Source organism: Borostomias antarcticus (assembly GCF_949987555.1).
Source record: "Borostomias antarcticus genome assembly, chromosome: 5".
In the NCBI taxonomy this organism is placed as follows: domain Eukaryota; kingdom Metazoa; phylum Chordata; class Actinopteri; order Stomiiformes; family Stomiidae; genus Borostomias; species Borostomias antarcticus.
In genome coordinates, this window is record NC_140238.1 from 27,001,713 (window position 1) to 27,017,157 (window position 15,445).

Genomic DNA, 15,445 nt, shown 5'->3' on the forward strand with positions numbered 1-15,445 from the left:
GGAGGCTCAGTAATGATGTGATTATACCAGGCTGCTCAGTAAAGAAACATCAGCTCCCATCGACCCCCCTCCGCACCCGCCTACGCACACACACACACCCACACACACACACGCGCACACACACTCACAAACTTGCATGGGGGAAAGCCAATGAGTATTGACCGGTGTCCTTTCTCAGGTTTACTCTGGGAGTTTGTTTGTGTTCTTATTGTGGTTGTGCCGGTTGTTATGGTGACTGATTGTCACTTCCTGTCCAGGCGAGGCCTTCCCAGCAGCCTCCAGCCCCTTCCTGACTGGCTATCCTGGCCCGTCCCCCCTAACCTCTGACCCTGCCTACAGAACAACCAATCCCAGTAGCCTTCAGATGGCTCAGCTTTGGGCATCCCACGCCCACGAAGGTAACGCCTGCACAAACGCACACACACACACACACACACACACACACACACACATACACACACACACACACACACACACACAGCCCCCCAGGCCTAGGAAAGTCTGTCTTCTCTGTAAAGCCTCCTTTCCCCCGTGTTCATCCAGGCTCCACACTCCTCCCCTCGGGGAGCCAGGACTGTGGAGCTTCCATCTATGTCCCTGTCTCTACTAATGTCCTCCTTCTCCCTCCTGCATCGTTCTCTGCCTGCTGTCTCTCTTTCTCTCTCTCTCTCTCTCTCTCTCCCCTGCTCCACTTTCCGACAACTACCTTCCTCCTTTTCCTCTTTCGTTGCCAGGAGAGAAGGGAGGTCACACCATCCCCCCACTCCACTCGTCTCCTCCTTTACGCCATCCGCCCCCTCCTGTCCTTCTCCCTCAGAGCTACCCGCCATACCTGCTGTCCCCTCTGTCCTCCTCAGCTGTCCACTCTTCTCTCCCCTCCCCTCCCCCCCTTCTTCCTCCAGTCTGGTCCTGTCTTCTCCAGATGGACGACTCCACCCCTCCCCCGTGGACATTCCACACCTGTCCTGCCCCCCCCCCGTCCTGTCCTGTCCTCCCCCCCGTCCTGTCCTCCCCCCCCTGTCCTGTCTTTCTCCCCTGTCCTGTCCTCTGCAGGAGTATTTCTCCCTTTCCTGTGGTTCCCCATCTTCTCGTCACCCTCCCCCCTCCAGTACCCTCTCCTCTAATCCTCCCCCCTGTCCTGTCTTATCTCCGGCCCTGTTCACACCTGGTCCCCGATCACGAGTGGACAGCTCCCAAGAACAGGCGCGAACGCGCCAAATGCGTCCTCCATACGTCTTGAGATCTGATCGCTCAGACCACATTCAGAGGAGGCTTAGGCCAGATAATTATGGCCACATTCTTTTAGAAGTGTGAATGTGTCGTGGGCCACATCAAAGGGCCGCCTACTCAACTGGCGTCCTCAGCGTAAGCGGAGTAGGCCACACTGTCCAAGTTTATTCCTGTGAGCGCGTCAGGATTTTATTTTGTGTGATATTTTTGACACTTTATTTCCACTTGCTGTCGATATTTTATCCGTGGATGACTTTAAGATACAATCTTCGCTTTTAAAAGTCTTAAGCTTTCCATGCAGTATTAATGTTTTGAGCCCGTAGCCTATAGTTAACATTTTTTAAATTGATCACGCAGTTGTCTGCTCATCAAAACATTTCAAACCATTTGTTCGTAGCCCAGAGTCAGAAAGCAGCACAATTCACTAGTTGACTCACAGCGTACGTGCCTTTTGATTTGAATAATGAAAGACTGAACCACTGAAGTTGATTAGAAGTGTTCAGTTGGCTTTATAAGGAAAAACAGCTGCATTTAAAAAGCGGCACTTTTGAAATGTGATTTCATCCAAGACACATTCTTGATGCATGAGCATCGTTTTGAGTTGCCACAGTAGCCTACTGAAGCAGCCCTGTAGGCTTTCAAAGAGGCTGAAAAGAACTTGTCTTGGCAAACAAACAACTGTGTGTTCATTAGTATAATCACTTTCCCTTCCTCATGTTTCAGTCACTCAGTTCTTCCAGTATTTATCCTTCCTTTCACTTTCCTTGGTTACATTTTCATAATAGCCGTTGGTCTGTTTTCTTTCGCTGACACAAGACATGACGTCCCACAGAAAATCAATTTGTCTTATTTTATTTTAGGGCTACTGTGTATTTGCCATGAAAATACAGTGCATAGTCAAAGTGAAAAAGGAAATGAAAAAAGAACATGGATTGGCACATCCAAGTAAGCGGTTCCAACCTAATAACAAAAGCCGCCGGTTAAAAACAACAACTCTTTGGTCTTTGTAAACTGAAATGATGTACGTGTTTATTTGCATATAGGGCTGGGAACTAAGTGAGATCTGATCACAAATGGTCACTCGACACGCATTCTAATGCCAGGTGTGAACAGGGCCTCTGTCTCTCCTCTCCTGTACCCCCCTGTCCTCTCTCTCTCTCCTCTCCTCCCTCTCTCCTGCCTCTCTCCCTCCTGTCCTTTTCTCCCCCCTCTCTCCCTCCGGTCCTCTCTCTCCTCTCCTCCCTCTCTCCCTCCGGTCCTCTCTCTCCTCTCCTCCCTCTCTCCCTCCTGTCCTCTCTCTCCTCTCCTGCCTCTCTCCCTCCTGTCCTGTTCTCCTCCCTGGTCTAGCCTCTGCAGCAGCCACACTAGACACAGCTGAGGAGCAGCAGCAGGTCCAATGAGTCTCTCTCTCTCTCTCTCTCTCTCTCTCTCTCATCCATCTCTGCGTTGTCTCTCTCTCTCTCTCTCTCTCTCTCTCTGGAGATGAACAGATTTATAGCGTGGCTCATTCCCAGGCTCTGTGCAGGAATGGGAGGGGCGTCTTTGAAGTTACCCTGGAATGGCGTGCGGGAATGTCACACCCCCGGGAGCGTCTGCGGCCTGGCGATGCCATGCTAGCGGTTAGCGTTAGCCCGACACTCTAGTCCAACATCTATATTAAGACCCGGTCTCTGAGAGCAGCAGCTGCCCCACAGGCAGACTACGGTCCCCTCTGCAAACACACTAAAGTGTTTGTGATTGTGAAAGAGATAGCTGCGCGCGTGTGTGTTTGAGTGTGTGTGTGTTTTGGTCAGGCGTATCAAAGAGACTCCATGCCGCTCCACTCAAAATCACTCGCCGCTCCAAAAAAAGGAGATTTTTTTTGCCACAACTTAATTTGAGCTTAAACACAGAATTTCACCCAGTAAGAAAAACCCCAACTCAACTCAAACTTAAGGTTAATGTGTTTTAAACGCAGACTCTTTCGCAACGTTCACGCGCTCTGTATCGGAGTGTGCGCCGGTGATCTTTGTGTGTGTGTGTGTGTGTGTGTGTGTGACACGCCATGTGTTGTCTCTCCAGGGTACCCCCCCCTCCCAGGAAGTCTGTACCCCAGCCCCTACCTCCCTCTGGGACACCTCGAGACCCCCTCCCTGGCCCAGCACCCACTCTACGACTCGCACAAAGGTCAGTCCTGCTCACACACACGCACGCACATCCACTTTCCATTTTGTGTGTATGTGTGTGTGTGCTTTATTCTCACGGTGTGTGTGTGCGTGTGTTCCAGAGGGGTTCTATCTGTCGGCCTCCCTGAGCCAGGCGTCCCTCCATGCCCCCTCGGCCCCGCCCAGCGGCACGCCCCCCCAGAGGATTCCCCGAGAAGGCGGGAGGGACCGGCCTTACCGGGCGGACCGGGAGAGAGAGCGGGAGAGAGACCGGGAGAGGGAGCGATCGCGGGAGGACCCGCGGCCGCACAGCGTGGTGGACCTGACCCAGGACGGCCGGGGGGCGGAGGAGGAGAGGAGGGCGAAGGCCGGGGAGAGGGAGAGGGAGCAGAGCTGGCCCTTCCGCGCCAGGGAGCCCCTTCCGGCCCCGGCGGAGCCCCGACCCAGGCCGCACCCCCAGCCCTCCTTCCTCCCCGGGGGCGCGGCGGGCAGGTACCCGGAGGCAGACGCCAGCCGGGGGGGTGGCCGGGAGGAGGAGCATCAGCAGCATCAGCATCAGCACCCCCACCCCCCTCGGGCCCACCACCCCCCCGCCCCCCCGCACACGGACAGACAGAGGAGGAGCGACTCCGTGGCTACGTCGGCTGGGACCCTGCACGTCTCCTACGGGGGCCCCCCCGCGGGCCTGGCCCTGCCCCCCCCGCCGCCGCCTCCGCCGCTGCCGCCCAGGGACCCTATCAGGGAGCAGCGTGTGAGCGCGCCCACGTACGTGCCTTCCGTGGAGGTTTACGACGAGCGGGCGGGGCCCATCCAGATCGCCTCGCAGGCCCGCGACAACAAACAGGACAAACATCGCGACAGAGAGAGAGAGAGGGACAGGGACAGAGAGAGAGATAGAGAGAGGGACAGGGAGAAAGAGAGGGACAGAGAGAGGGAGCGGGAGAGAGAGAGGCAGCAGGAGAGGGAGAGAGAGAGGCAGCAGGAGCGAGAGCGGGATAGAGACCGAGAAAGAGAGAGGGAACGGGAGAGAGAGACCTACAGGTTTCCCGAGAGGACTCTGGCGGAGCACTCTCGCCCCTCCCTGCTGGGAGAGTCGTCCAATCAGAGAGAGGAGGGCTCTGTGATTCGCTCCAACAGTTCAGCCCTGAAACGGGGCCCGCCCTCTGACACATACTCCGGCCAGTCAGGGTTCAGCCCAGACAGGCGGGACACGCCCAAACACGCGATCCGACTGGGCCTGGAGCGGGCGGGGGTGGAGGCCAAATGGAATCCCATCAACCCGTTGGCCAACTACGCCACCAGTCACATGACCGCCCTGGCCGCCCAGCACGGACACGCGCACGCCCAGCCCCCGCACACGCACACGCCCCACGCCCACCCCTCTCACTCCCCCCACACCGCACACACGCCGCACTCCGCCCACAGCCACTCCCCGCTCACACACCCCTCCCAGCACGGACACACACACCCCGCCCAGCCCCACCCCCAGGGCAGCCCGGCCCTGCGGGGGGGTGAGGAGGGGCAGCGGCGCTACCTGGACCCCTCCGCCCTCTACCGCCCGGGGGGGGGGCCGGGGGCAGGGGGCTCCGAGGCCGGAGAGGTGTCGGCCATGCAGAGCCTGATTAAATACAGCGGCACCTTCCCCCCTGACGGACCACCCGGGTCCTCTAGGCACGCCGCGGACGGCCGAGGGCCCTTCGGAGGCCTGGGGAGCATGAGGACGGAGGGAGGAGGTTGTGGTGGTGGTGGTGGTGGTGGTGGGGGGGAGAGGGCGGGGCCAGGGGGGGGTCTGAGGGGAGTGCCCCCCCAGCTGAAACGCGAGCAGGAGCGTCCGGACAGCGCCCGCTCGTTCGGGCGCGAGGGGGAGGGGGAGGTGCGCCACCCGCCTGTGGGCATCGCGGTCGCCGTGGCGAGGCAGAGGGACAGCAGCAGCAGCGGCGGCGGCGGCTGCAAACAGAACGGCCCCCAGGAGACACAGCGCCCCCTGCTGCACGGGGGAATTAAAGGTGAGACTCGCGTTTCCTGCAACGCCTTCTCAACACGGCCTTGTTGCCATTATACCTCTGGGGTTAGTCTATAATGTAGTGTACAGGGCTGGGGTTAGTCTATAGCGTTGTGTACAGGGCTGGGGTTAGTCTATAGTGTAGTGTGCAGGGCTGGGGTTAGTCTATAGTGTAGTGTTTAGGGCTGGAGTTAGCCTATAGTGTAGTGTACAGGACTGAGATTAGTCTATAGTGTAGTGTACAGGGCTGGGGTTAGTCTATAGTGAAGTGTGCAGGGCTGGGGTTAGTCTATAGTGTAGTGTGCAGGGCTGGGGTTAGTCTATAGTGAAGTGTGCAGGGCTGGGGTTAGTCTATAGTGTAGTGTGCAGGGCTGGGGTTAGCCTATAGTGTAGTGTACAGGGCTGGGGTTAGTCTATAGCGTTGTGTGCAGGGCTGGGGTTAGTCTATAGTGTAGTGTGCAGGGCTGGGGTTAGTCTATAGTGTAGTGTGCAGGGCTGGGGTTAGTCTATAGTGTAGTGTATATGGCTGGTCTGGATCCGGACCGAACCGGACACAACTGTCTCCGAACTCAATCATATCAATCAGCAAATTATAGACCTACTTTTCATAGCATTATTTCAGAGACATCGCCGCAACGCATCAAGTCCAAATTCTCAGCTTTCTCCACTGCAAGCAGCACTTCGAATGTGCTCTGCTTTGAGGGGTTGGTGTTGGCAGTGTTGCCAGATTTGGAGGTTTTCTGTCCATGTAGCCTACAGTAGCCTAGCCTTTGTCAACACTGGGGTCATGTGAGTTGACAGCGCAGATGAGTTGACAGCGCAGCTAACATTACATTAGTTCCTTCAGCAGCTATCTAGCTAGTTGCTAGCCTAACGTTAGTTTTAGCCTCAGTTATTTCTAGTGTAGCTGGCAGGGTGGGAATTACAGTAGGGGTAGTAGTGCAATTAGTATTGCCCCTACTAGCTTGCTAGTTAGCTAGCATAGCCAGATAGAATTTCATTACACTGGCTATTGATAGCTAGCTAGCTACCCTAATTACAGTAGTTGCACTATATTGCCTTTCTGGAATAATGCCGTGACTAAAGAGACCACATCAACTGAAACGGATTGTGCTGCTAAGTGCATGGATGATTGTCAGTCGGCTGCTTGGCTGTAGGCCTACTATAGTGCTATAACATAGCATTTCCAGTGAAGGGGCATAATGCTGTCTCAGCTCCTTATGATTCAACCAAGATTGTATGACTTATGACAGCATTATGGAGGCATCATTTGATACAAAAAAAGTGAATAAAGTAGTTTATTTATGTTTTTCATGTCATTAATGTTTCTTATTAATCGGGCATAGAGAACAGTTATTGTAACTTATTTGGGTGGTAAAAATTCAGTAGACAGTAGAGCAGTGAACTACTGCTTTAATAATTAATGTCATTTATTCGTACCCTCCAAATCATCTTATTTCACTCAATGGTCTTTGTGCCTTGGCATGTGGCCTTTGTGCCCTAAAAAATTGAGTGACACCAAAGGCCAAATGGCCTTGCCCCTAATGGCCTTGACAGTGAAAATAGACAATTCAGATGAATGGATTAAAAAATATGCCTTCATCCTCCCTCCAATGACTGACAAATCGATGTGCTTAATATGCCAAGAAACGGTAGCTCTTGTGAAGTGGCAATTTGAAATGCCACTATGAAACAAACCATTTTGAAGTGACCTTTCCAGAAAAATCAACAGGATAAAATTGGACCGGAGGTGAGGAGATAAGATTGGAGGTGAGGAGAGGATAGGAGATAGGAGAGGAGACAAGAGGAGAGGATACAGGAGGTGAGGAGATAAGATTGGAGGTGAGGAGATGGGAGGTGAGGAGATAAGATTGGAGGTGAGGAGAGGATAGGAGATAGGAGAGGAGACAATAGGAGAGGATACAGGAGGTGAGGAGATAAGACAGGAGGTTGAGAGGAGAGGAAGAGTGTTAATACAGGTTCTCACAAACCCCCATCCACATAAGTCAGACATGAAATAATAAAGATAGATTTGAATTTCACTATTACAAGGTGAGGAGAGGAGACAGGAGGTGAGGAGAGGAGACAGGAGGAGAGGAAAGAGACAAGACTGTGGTGGGTGTGTGAACCGGTGGGGGGGGGGGGGGGTGATTTGTATTATAATTGTTTTCTTAAAAGACGGACCTTTGGATTATTGGGGGGGGGGGGATTGTGGACCCTTAGGATTTGTATTTGAGTACCCCTGGTCTGTAATGTACAGGGCTGGGGTTAGTCTATAGTGTCTAGATGATATAATGGCTCTCTGCGCAGTACTTCTCCCATTATACTACGTGTTTTATTACACCAAGGTCGTTCAGCTACACTACCTCTCTCTCTCTCTCTCTCTCTCCCTCTCTCTCTCTCTCTCTCTCTGCATCCCCTCCCTTCTTTCCTCTCCTGAGTTGCTTGACGAGGGCGGCTCTTGCCACGCTCATCCCCTCAGCACTCTCCCTCTTCACCACCTCTCTCTCTTTCTCTCTCTCCCTTTCTCTCTCCTCCTCTCTGCATTAAACATGTCATTACTGGGCCCAGCTAAAAGCTACAAACAAGCTCTGAATCACAATAAGACTATGGGGTGTGTTGCTAAGCAATGGATCAGTCTTGGGAGTGTGTGTGCGTGCGTGCGTGTGTGTGTGTGTGTGTTGGGGGCGTTTATTCTTTTCCTTGCATGAGCAGAGTGATTGGTCTAATAGCATTAGTCCCTCGCACACAGAGCAGGGCTGAATAAACAGTAGGATTTACGCAGAGAGAGGGGGCATAGAGAGGATGATGGAGGCAGAGAAGGGGGGGCATAGAGAGAATGATGGAGGCAGAGGGGGGGGGGGGGTCGGGGGGGGTCGCTAATCGCTTGCTTTCTGATGCAGGAAGGAGAGCATGTGGGACAGACTCCACGTAACCTTGGAAACGGTCTTGAAACCTTTCCTTCGGAGCATGTCAGGGATTGTTAAAATCTCTCCTCTTTTTATAGGGTCCACATAAATGCGCACGCACACACACACACCTTTTCTAGGTCTACACTGAAAGGTTCAATACACTTATACACAATATAAAACCCCTCTCTGTATCCCTGCTGCGTAGGGACTGTGAGTCAGTCATCTCTGTCACACACACACACACACACACACACACACACACACACACACACCTTGTTATTCCTGAGTGAGGGGTTGAGTGGTGAGTTAAAGTGTTCGATGTGGTGTTTGTACGTCACACCAAGGCAGGGGGGTGTATTTAGATTGGGAGGGGGGCGTTTAGACAGGCGCGGAGGGGGGGGGTTAGACAGGCAGGGAAGCGGAAGGACAAGACTGTGGGAGAGAGGGGGGGTGTTCACACCTCTCAGGGGTAAGGTCTGATACGAGTTGACACTTAAAGTGAGAGCTGTCACTCGGGGTGTGTTGGTTTGTGTGTGTGTGTGTGTGTGTGAGGAATTTGTTAAGGCTGTGCATGAATTTTTCAGTGCTTTTTAGCATTTTGCATCCACACTGGGCAACCCATACGTATTTGGAATCCACACGAAAACATTTCAACGTCTGATTTGCCTCCTCTCTTCCCCCTCTCCCTCTCTCCTCTCCTCCCTCTCTCCTCTCCTCCCTCTCTCCTCTCCTCCTCCATCTCCCGATCCTCTCAATCCCTCAGACGAGGAGCGAGGGGATGATCGTGGGCGTCACCATGACGACAGACTTCTGGCGGGTCGCATTGAGCGCGAGCAAGAGAAAGTGCTCAGGTAAGGAACGTGGCCAACGCAACACTTTCAAATTGCTTCTGTGTTTTTGTGCGATCTCTCATTGTGTGTGTGTGTGTGTCTCTCTCCCTCTCTCTCTCCCTCTCTCTCTCCCTCTCTCTCTCCCTCTCTCTCTCCCTCTCTCTCTCCCTCTCTCTCTCTCTCTCTCTCTCTCTCTCTTATCAGAGAGAGTAAGGAGCTGGCGGAGTTTACCCAGATGCACCCTCCCCTGGTTTCCAGCGGTCTGACGCCGGGCCTGATGACCCCTAACCTCATGACCTCCAACCTGATGGTGACGGGAGGAGCCGCATTAGGGGCGGGGAGATGGCCTGGCGACCCCTCCACTCTGACCTCTCACCCCTGGATGCCCCGCCCAGGAGCACCCCCTGTCTGGCTCTCCAGCTCTCCCTATGGTACACAGAGTAACACACACACACACGCATACACACACACACACACACACTGATGTGATCGTCAGGCCAGGCTGGAGGATAGGGTGGGTCATCTAACCGGCAGCTCCTTGTGTTCCCTGGCTGGGATACAGCAGCATTCCAGGGTCAAGCACACACAGACATTTCAGAACATTCCACAACTGCCCCTCCTGTCCAGAAACAACACAGGGCTCACGCACACACACACACACACACACACACACACACACACACACACACACACACACACACACACACACACACACACAGCTCCCCGAGGGCTCTGTCTAGACACTGCAGGCACAACAGGAACCTCTCAGCAGAAATGTGAGGATGTGTTGTTTGATGGAGACACTCTGGGTTCAACTTTGTCATGAGCACTTGGTAGCAGGACAAACAATGACTTCAGGCTAAAAACAACTCACTCCCCCCCCCCCCCCCTCTCTCTCTCTCTCTCTCTCTCTCTCTCTCTCTCTCTCTCCCGCCTCCACCCCCCCGCAGGTCTGGGCCCCTCCTCCTTGCACCAGGCCATGCCCCCAGGGTACCCCCCCTCCATGCAAGGGTCCATGCCTCCTCCATACCAGTTCGCCCGGGACCCCCAGTCTGGTCAGCTACTGGTCATCCCCACAGAACACCTGCCACACTATGGTACGCCCCTGCGTGTGTGTGTGTGCGCGTGGTGTGTGTGCGTACACGGGTATCTACGTGAAGCTGTGTTTGTCACTCTGGACATGACACGTGTCTGTGTACTGTGTGTGCGCGTGTGTAACCCCGTTTCCCGCCCCTGCAGGTGGGGAAGTTCTGGAGCGCGGCGCCCCTGTGTGGTCGGGGGTGTACGGTGCGGGCAGCTCCCTCCAGCACGCCGCCCAGCTGCAGTTACTGTCCCAGCAGCAGCTCCTCCGACAGCAGGAACTACTTGTGATCCAGCAGCACACGGCCCAGGTCCTGGAGCTGCAGAGGAACGCCCAGCTGGTGGTGAGGGCATACACACACACACACACACACAAACACACACACACTCAAACACACACTCATATACACACACGCTGACACTCACTCACTCACTCACACACACACACGCACTCGTATACATACTTTTTTTCTTGTCCCAACACATCACATGGTACACTAAACACAGGAAATGGTCAGTAAATCTCATACTTAGTACGTGTGTCTGTGTGTGTGTGTCTGTGTGTGTGTCTGTGTGTGTGTGTGTGTGTGTGTGTGTGTGTGTGTGTGTGTGTGTGTGTTCCAGGAGCGTCTCAAGGCCAGCGAACACAGGGCGGAGCTCGAGGACAAGACTGACAAACGGAACGCTGAGCCTAAACCCCGCCCCTCGTCCGTCTCCTCCCCCTCTCCCGTGCCGCACACCCGCAAACCCCCCGCCCGCTCGTCGACGCCCTCGGCCGCCTCCCTCACCCCGCTGCCCCGCCTCTCCTCGCCCGTCGCCAACCTCAAGTCAGAGGACGGGCGGAGGGCGCTGTCCCACCCGCCCACGCCCATCCCCCACACCCCCTCCCCCCGCTGCGCCTCGCCCCCTCCCTCCTCGCCCCTCAGGCCCAAACTAGAGTCCGTGGAGGTGGGGGGTGGGAGGAGGGAGCAGAGGGAGGTGCAGAAACAGGCCGCCGCCCCGTTCCAGAGCCTCTACCCGGGTGAGTTAAAGCCCCGGGTTTCAAAAGCTTCTACGGCATCACCATGTCTCTGGCCCCTAGATTCACCTCTGATGCATGAATGTTAGAATTACTCAATGTGTGTTCCCTGTGTGTGTGTGTGTGTGTGTGTGTGTGCTTTGCAGATATCCCTCCAGGTTATCCGTACCAGTCCCTCCCGCCTCAGTTTAGCTCCCCGTACCCCTCCTACCACCGGGCGCCACCTACGGGGGCCGGTGCCGAGGGCCTCCCGCCCGTCCTCCACCCCCACCCCGCCGTCCCCCTGCCTCCCGCGCACCTCCACCCCAGACCCCCCCCCCTCTCGACGGACGTCAAGCCCCGCCCGCTGGAGCCTCCCGACCAGGGGCCCTCGCTCAAACAGGAGCCCGACCCGGAGCCGCCCCGGCTGGGCATGGCCCCGGCGGTCCTGGGGCCTCCCGTCAGCCACGAGCGGGAGAGAGAGGCCCCCCGGCCGCCGGCCTGCCCCCCCCGGCCCCAGATGGCGCCAGAGCAGCGCCTAGCTGAGCCGGCGGAGAAAGACGAGGGCGGCCCGGTCAAAATGGAGGCGTCGCCTTACTCCTGCCGGGCGTCATATCCGCTATCCCCGGCAGCGTCCGTGCCGGAGGCGGCGGTGCCTAAAGCCGAGGTGACGGAGGGAGCGGAGCCCGGGCGTTACCCGTCGTTCGCGCCACCGGAGCGGGCCGGCCCCGTCGCGTGCGAGCCGCCGCCGCCACCGCCGCCCGCCCAGAGAGAGGGCGCCCCCGCCGACCGCCTTTTCCCTCCTCCCGCCTCCCCCTCCCCCCTGGCTGTCCTCCTGGAGGACCCCATGGCGGGGATGAACGCCTTGCTGGCCGCCAGCGAGATGCCCCAGGCCAGCGCCCTCCCCGCCCTGCTGGCCGCGCCCCAGGCCGAGCTCTCTCTCTCGGGGAGAGACGGCGGCGGCGGCACCGGGACCCTGGAGGTCTTGGCTCTGGAGGGGATGGCTCTGCTCAGTCACATGGCCCAGCTGGAGATGGAGAGAATCAGCCAAGAGCAAGGTACGAGGCGTGGGGGAAGCAGGGTGTGAAGACCTTGGGAGTCTTAAAGTCAAAGTGTCCTTGATTTTATTTGGGACATCCTTCCTTCAGTCCTTTCAGTTCCAGCTCCCGGGTCGTCGCGTGAGCTCGGCGTCGCCGCCTCCCCCCCATGCCGTGCTAACCTTCTCTCCCGTGTGTCCCGGCGTGCAGAGCTGGCTCTGGAGGGGCTGGACTGTCTGCTGGAGGCCAGCCGGCAGGTCCTGCTGGACGCTATCGAGGCGCAGTCCCACATCCAGCTGCCCAGGGAGCTGGACCCCAACAAGAAGTACAGCTGGAGGCAGAGGAAGGACGAGCCGGTGAGATCGGAGCCCGACGCCGCTGGAGTTTCTGATTTTGACGACTGGGATTCGTCGTTTAAACGTCTCTCTACGCCTTCTTTTCTCTTTCCCGCCCCCCCCCTCTCTCTCTCTCTCTCTCTCTCTCCTCCCTCCTCTCTCCCTCTCTCTGCCCCTCCATCTCTCCAGCTGTTCGGTAAGGTGTCTGTGGAGGTGCTGGATGCGCTGGAGGTGGACTACCGCGTCCGCTTGGCCGAGCTGCAGAGGAGCTACAAGGACAAGCAGAGGGAGCTGACCAAGATACAGAGGCGCACAGACAGACAGTGAGTACAACACACGCACACACACACAGATACTGAATACTGTGTTAAACGCGCATTCACGCACGCCTAACCTCTGTGTGCTATGTCAGTGAGAGGCAGGAGGAGGAGAGGCGGAGCCTGTCTCGGCGGGGGCGGGGCAGACCCAGGAAGAGGAAACACTCGACCACGCCCACCAAATTGGACAGTAGAGCTGGGAAGTGAGTATCGGCCCTGCGGAAATGTTTGTGTGTGTGTTCATGCAAATGCTTGTGTATGCGTGTGTAATATTTGTGAATTTGTGCTTAGAAGTGTGTGTGTGTGTTTGTGTGTGTGTATAATATACAGTACCTTAATGCTTGTGTTCCTGTGTGTGCGTGTGTGTGTGTGTATAATATACGGTACATAAAGCTTGTGTTCCTGTGTGTGTGTGTATAATATACGGTTCATAAAGCTTGTGTTCCTGTGTGTGTGCGTGTGTGTGTATAATATACAGTGCATAATGCCTGTGCTTCTGTGTGTGTGTGTGCGTGTGTATAATATATGGTACCTAATGCTTGTGCTTGTGTGTTTGTGTGTGCGCGCGTATGCGCGTGTGTATGATATACAGTCCATAATGCTTGTGCGTGTGTGTGTGTATGCGTATGCGCGTGTGTGTATGATATACAGTCCATAATGCTTGTGCGTGTGTATGCGTATGCGCGTGTGTGTATAATATCCAGTCCCTAATGCTGGTGTTTGTGTGCCAGGCTGGGCAGGGCGGTCCAGTACTCTGAGGATTCTGAGGCCGGGGAGGTGCAGAGGAAGAGGTTCCGTCTGTCCAGGGAGGACGAGGAAATGGAGGGAGTGAAGATGAAGAAGAAGAAGAAAAAGAAGAAGAGCTGGAAGGAGGAGGAGCCGTCTACCAGCCATGCTCTGGAGGTACGACGTCCAACTGTCAACTTCAGTCACTCGAATGAACTTACAGAGGAAGCACTCTTTAACTGTGTGTGTGTGTGTGTGTGTGATTGTGTGTTGTCCTCCCAGGTGTTCAAAGGTAAGCGCGGGCACGTGTGTGAGCAGGAGCAGCTGGCGAGCGACCTGGAGCGCGCCCTCTCACTCTCGCAGCTGGGCACTCTTGGCGCGTCCCGCCGAGGCCCCTCCGACCCCTCGGCCAGGCCCAAGGTCGAGAGGTCAAAGGGCAGGGCTGCGGAGGGCCGGGGGAAGGAGCGAGGGAGCCACTCGTCCTCCGCCAAGGGGGAAAAACACAAGATGGCGGTCAAAGCCTCGGCGGCCGGCGTAAAGGTCAAAGGTCAGAGGAAGACGGCGTTCTCGCCGCTGCGCTCGGAGCTGAGCAGCTGCTCCAACAGTGAGTACGCCTGGGGGTGGGGGCGTCCTGCTAACCCTACTGTCAGTTCCTCTCGTCTGCTTATTATTACCTTTGATTTGTGTGTGTGTAAGTAAGTAGCCTTGAGAACCAATGGTTCTCGAGCCTAGCGGCCCACAGTTCAGGAGCCTATCTCCTTATTCCTTAGCGCGAGGCACTCTAACCACAAGGCTACTGAGCTGGTCTGTGTGTGTGTGTGTGTGTGTGTGTGTGTGTGTGTGTGTGTGTGTGTGTGTGAGCGTATGTGTTTGTCCCTGTATGTGTGCGTGTGTGTTATTGTCTGCGGGTGTATGTACTAACCTCTTGTTCTCTGTGCCAGACTCTGATTCTGAGGAAGGGGATTCCGTGCTGGGGGGCTGGCCCCCCCTCTCAGCGTCGCGAGCCCGCAGGAACGCGTCCAGAAAGAGGCGGTCCGCGACGTCGCCGACGGCGCTGCTGTCCAATCAGGCGTCTCGGGAGAGGAAACACAAGCACTTATCCTTGCTGCTGCAGGAGGCGGGCCTAAGCTCCTCCGACGACTCCTTTGACCAAGGTTACTGACCACACACCCCGCGGTTACTGACCCCCCCCCCCTCCTCCCCCCCTCCGGCTCTGACAGAAAATAGGGTTTTTTTCCCCCGTGATGTCACAGGCTGTGGCGTCGTTCTATGGCAGCTATATCCAGAATGCGCCTTAGCTTGCCCTCTCTCTTGCTGCTGGCTTTTCTAAAATGGCCTTTTATAAAAAATTAAAAAATCTTTTTATGTTGTATTTTTTTTGACTGGCTTGCGAAGCGTTTTTGTTTTGTAGAATTTTGTATATTGAAAATGTGTGGAATTTGTGAAAAAGTTTTTTCTTAAAGTTGTATTGCAGTTTGGTATCTCTCAGCTTTATTAAAGGTGTTGATTTGATTGGTACAGAAAGCAAAGCGATGTGGTCCTTGTGTCTGCTTCATCTGTCTGTCTGTCTGTCTGTCCAGCTACTGTTGTACCTCACATCCCTACAGTGCTCTGTTAGTCAAATATCCCTCCTCTTATCTGCTTCAACGGGAATGATAGTCAGATTTTGTGCCTAAATACAGGCCAGTAGTTGAGGTGAGGACACACACACACACACGCACATGCACACACTAAGGAACTCTTATGGTGGAAGGCAGGTATATGGTGAGGCTTAGTGGGTAGTATCATCAGTTAATACTATGCTGAGAATGGTTAGGTTGATGATAGCTTTGACA

At 55.4% G+C, this 15,445-nt stretch overlaps 1 protein-coding gene across 1 annotated transcript in view; it reads left to right on the forward strand.

Annotated features, from left to right (window-relative positions):
- tnrc18 (trinucleotide repeat containing 18) overlaps window positions 1-15,445 on the forward strand; it is a 39,435-nt gene that overhangs the window by 9,297 nt on the left and 14,693 nt on the right. The window contains 15 exon segments of the mRNA XM_084438149.1: window positions 258-398; window positions 3,292-3,396; window positions 3,497-5,380; window positions 9,052-9,139; window positions 9,323-9,549; window positions 10,069-10,215; window positions 10,358-10,542; window positions 10,823-11,219; window positions 11,363-12,253; window positions 12,443-12,588; window positions 12,757-12,890; window positions 12,980-13,087; window positions 13,616-13,787; window positions 13,893-14,214; window positions 14,552-14,764. Of these exon segments, the coding sequence (XP_084294275.1) occupies window positions 258-398; window positions 3,292-3,396; window positions 3,497-5,380; window positions 9,052-9,139; window positions 9,323-9,549; window positions 10,069-10,215; window positions 10,358-10,542; window positions 10,823-11,219; window positions 11,363-12,253; window positions 12,443-12,588; window positions 12,757-12,890; window positions 12,980-13,087; window positions 13,616-13,787; window positions 13,893-14,214; window positions 14,552-14,764 (5,160 nt within the window).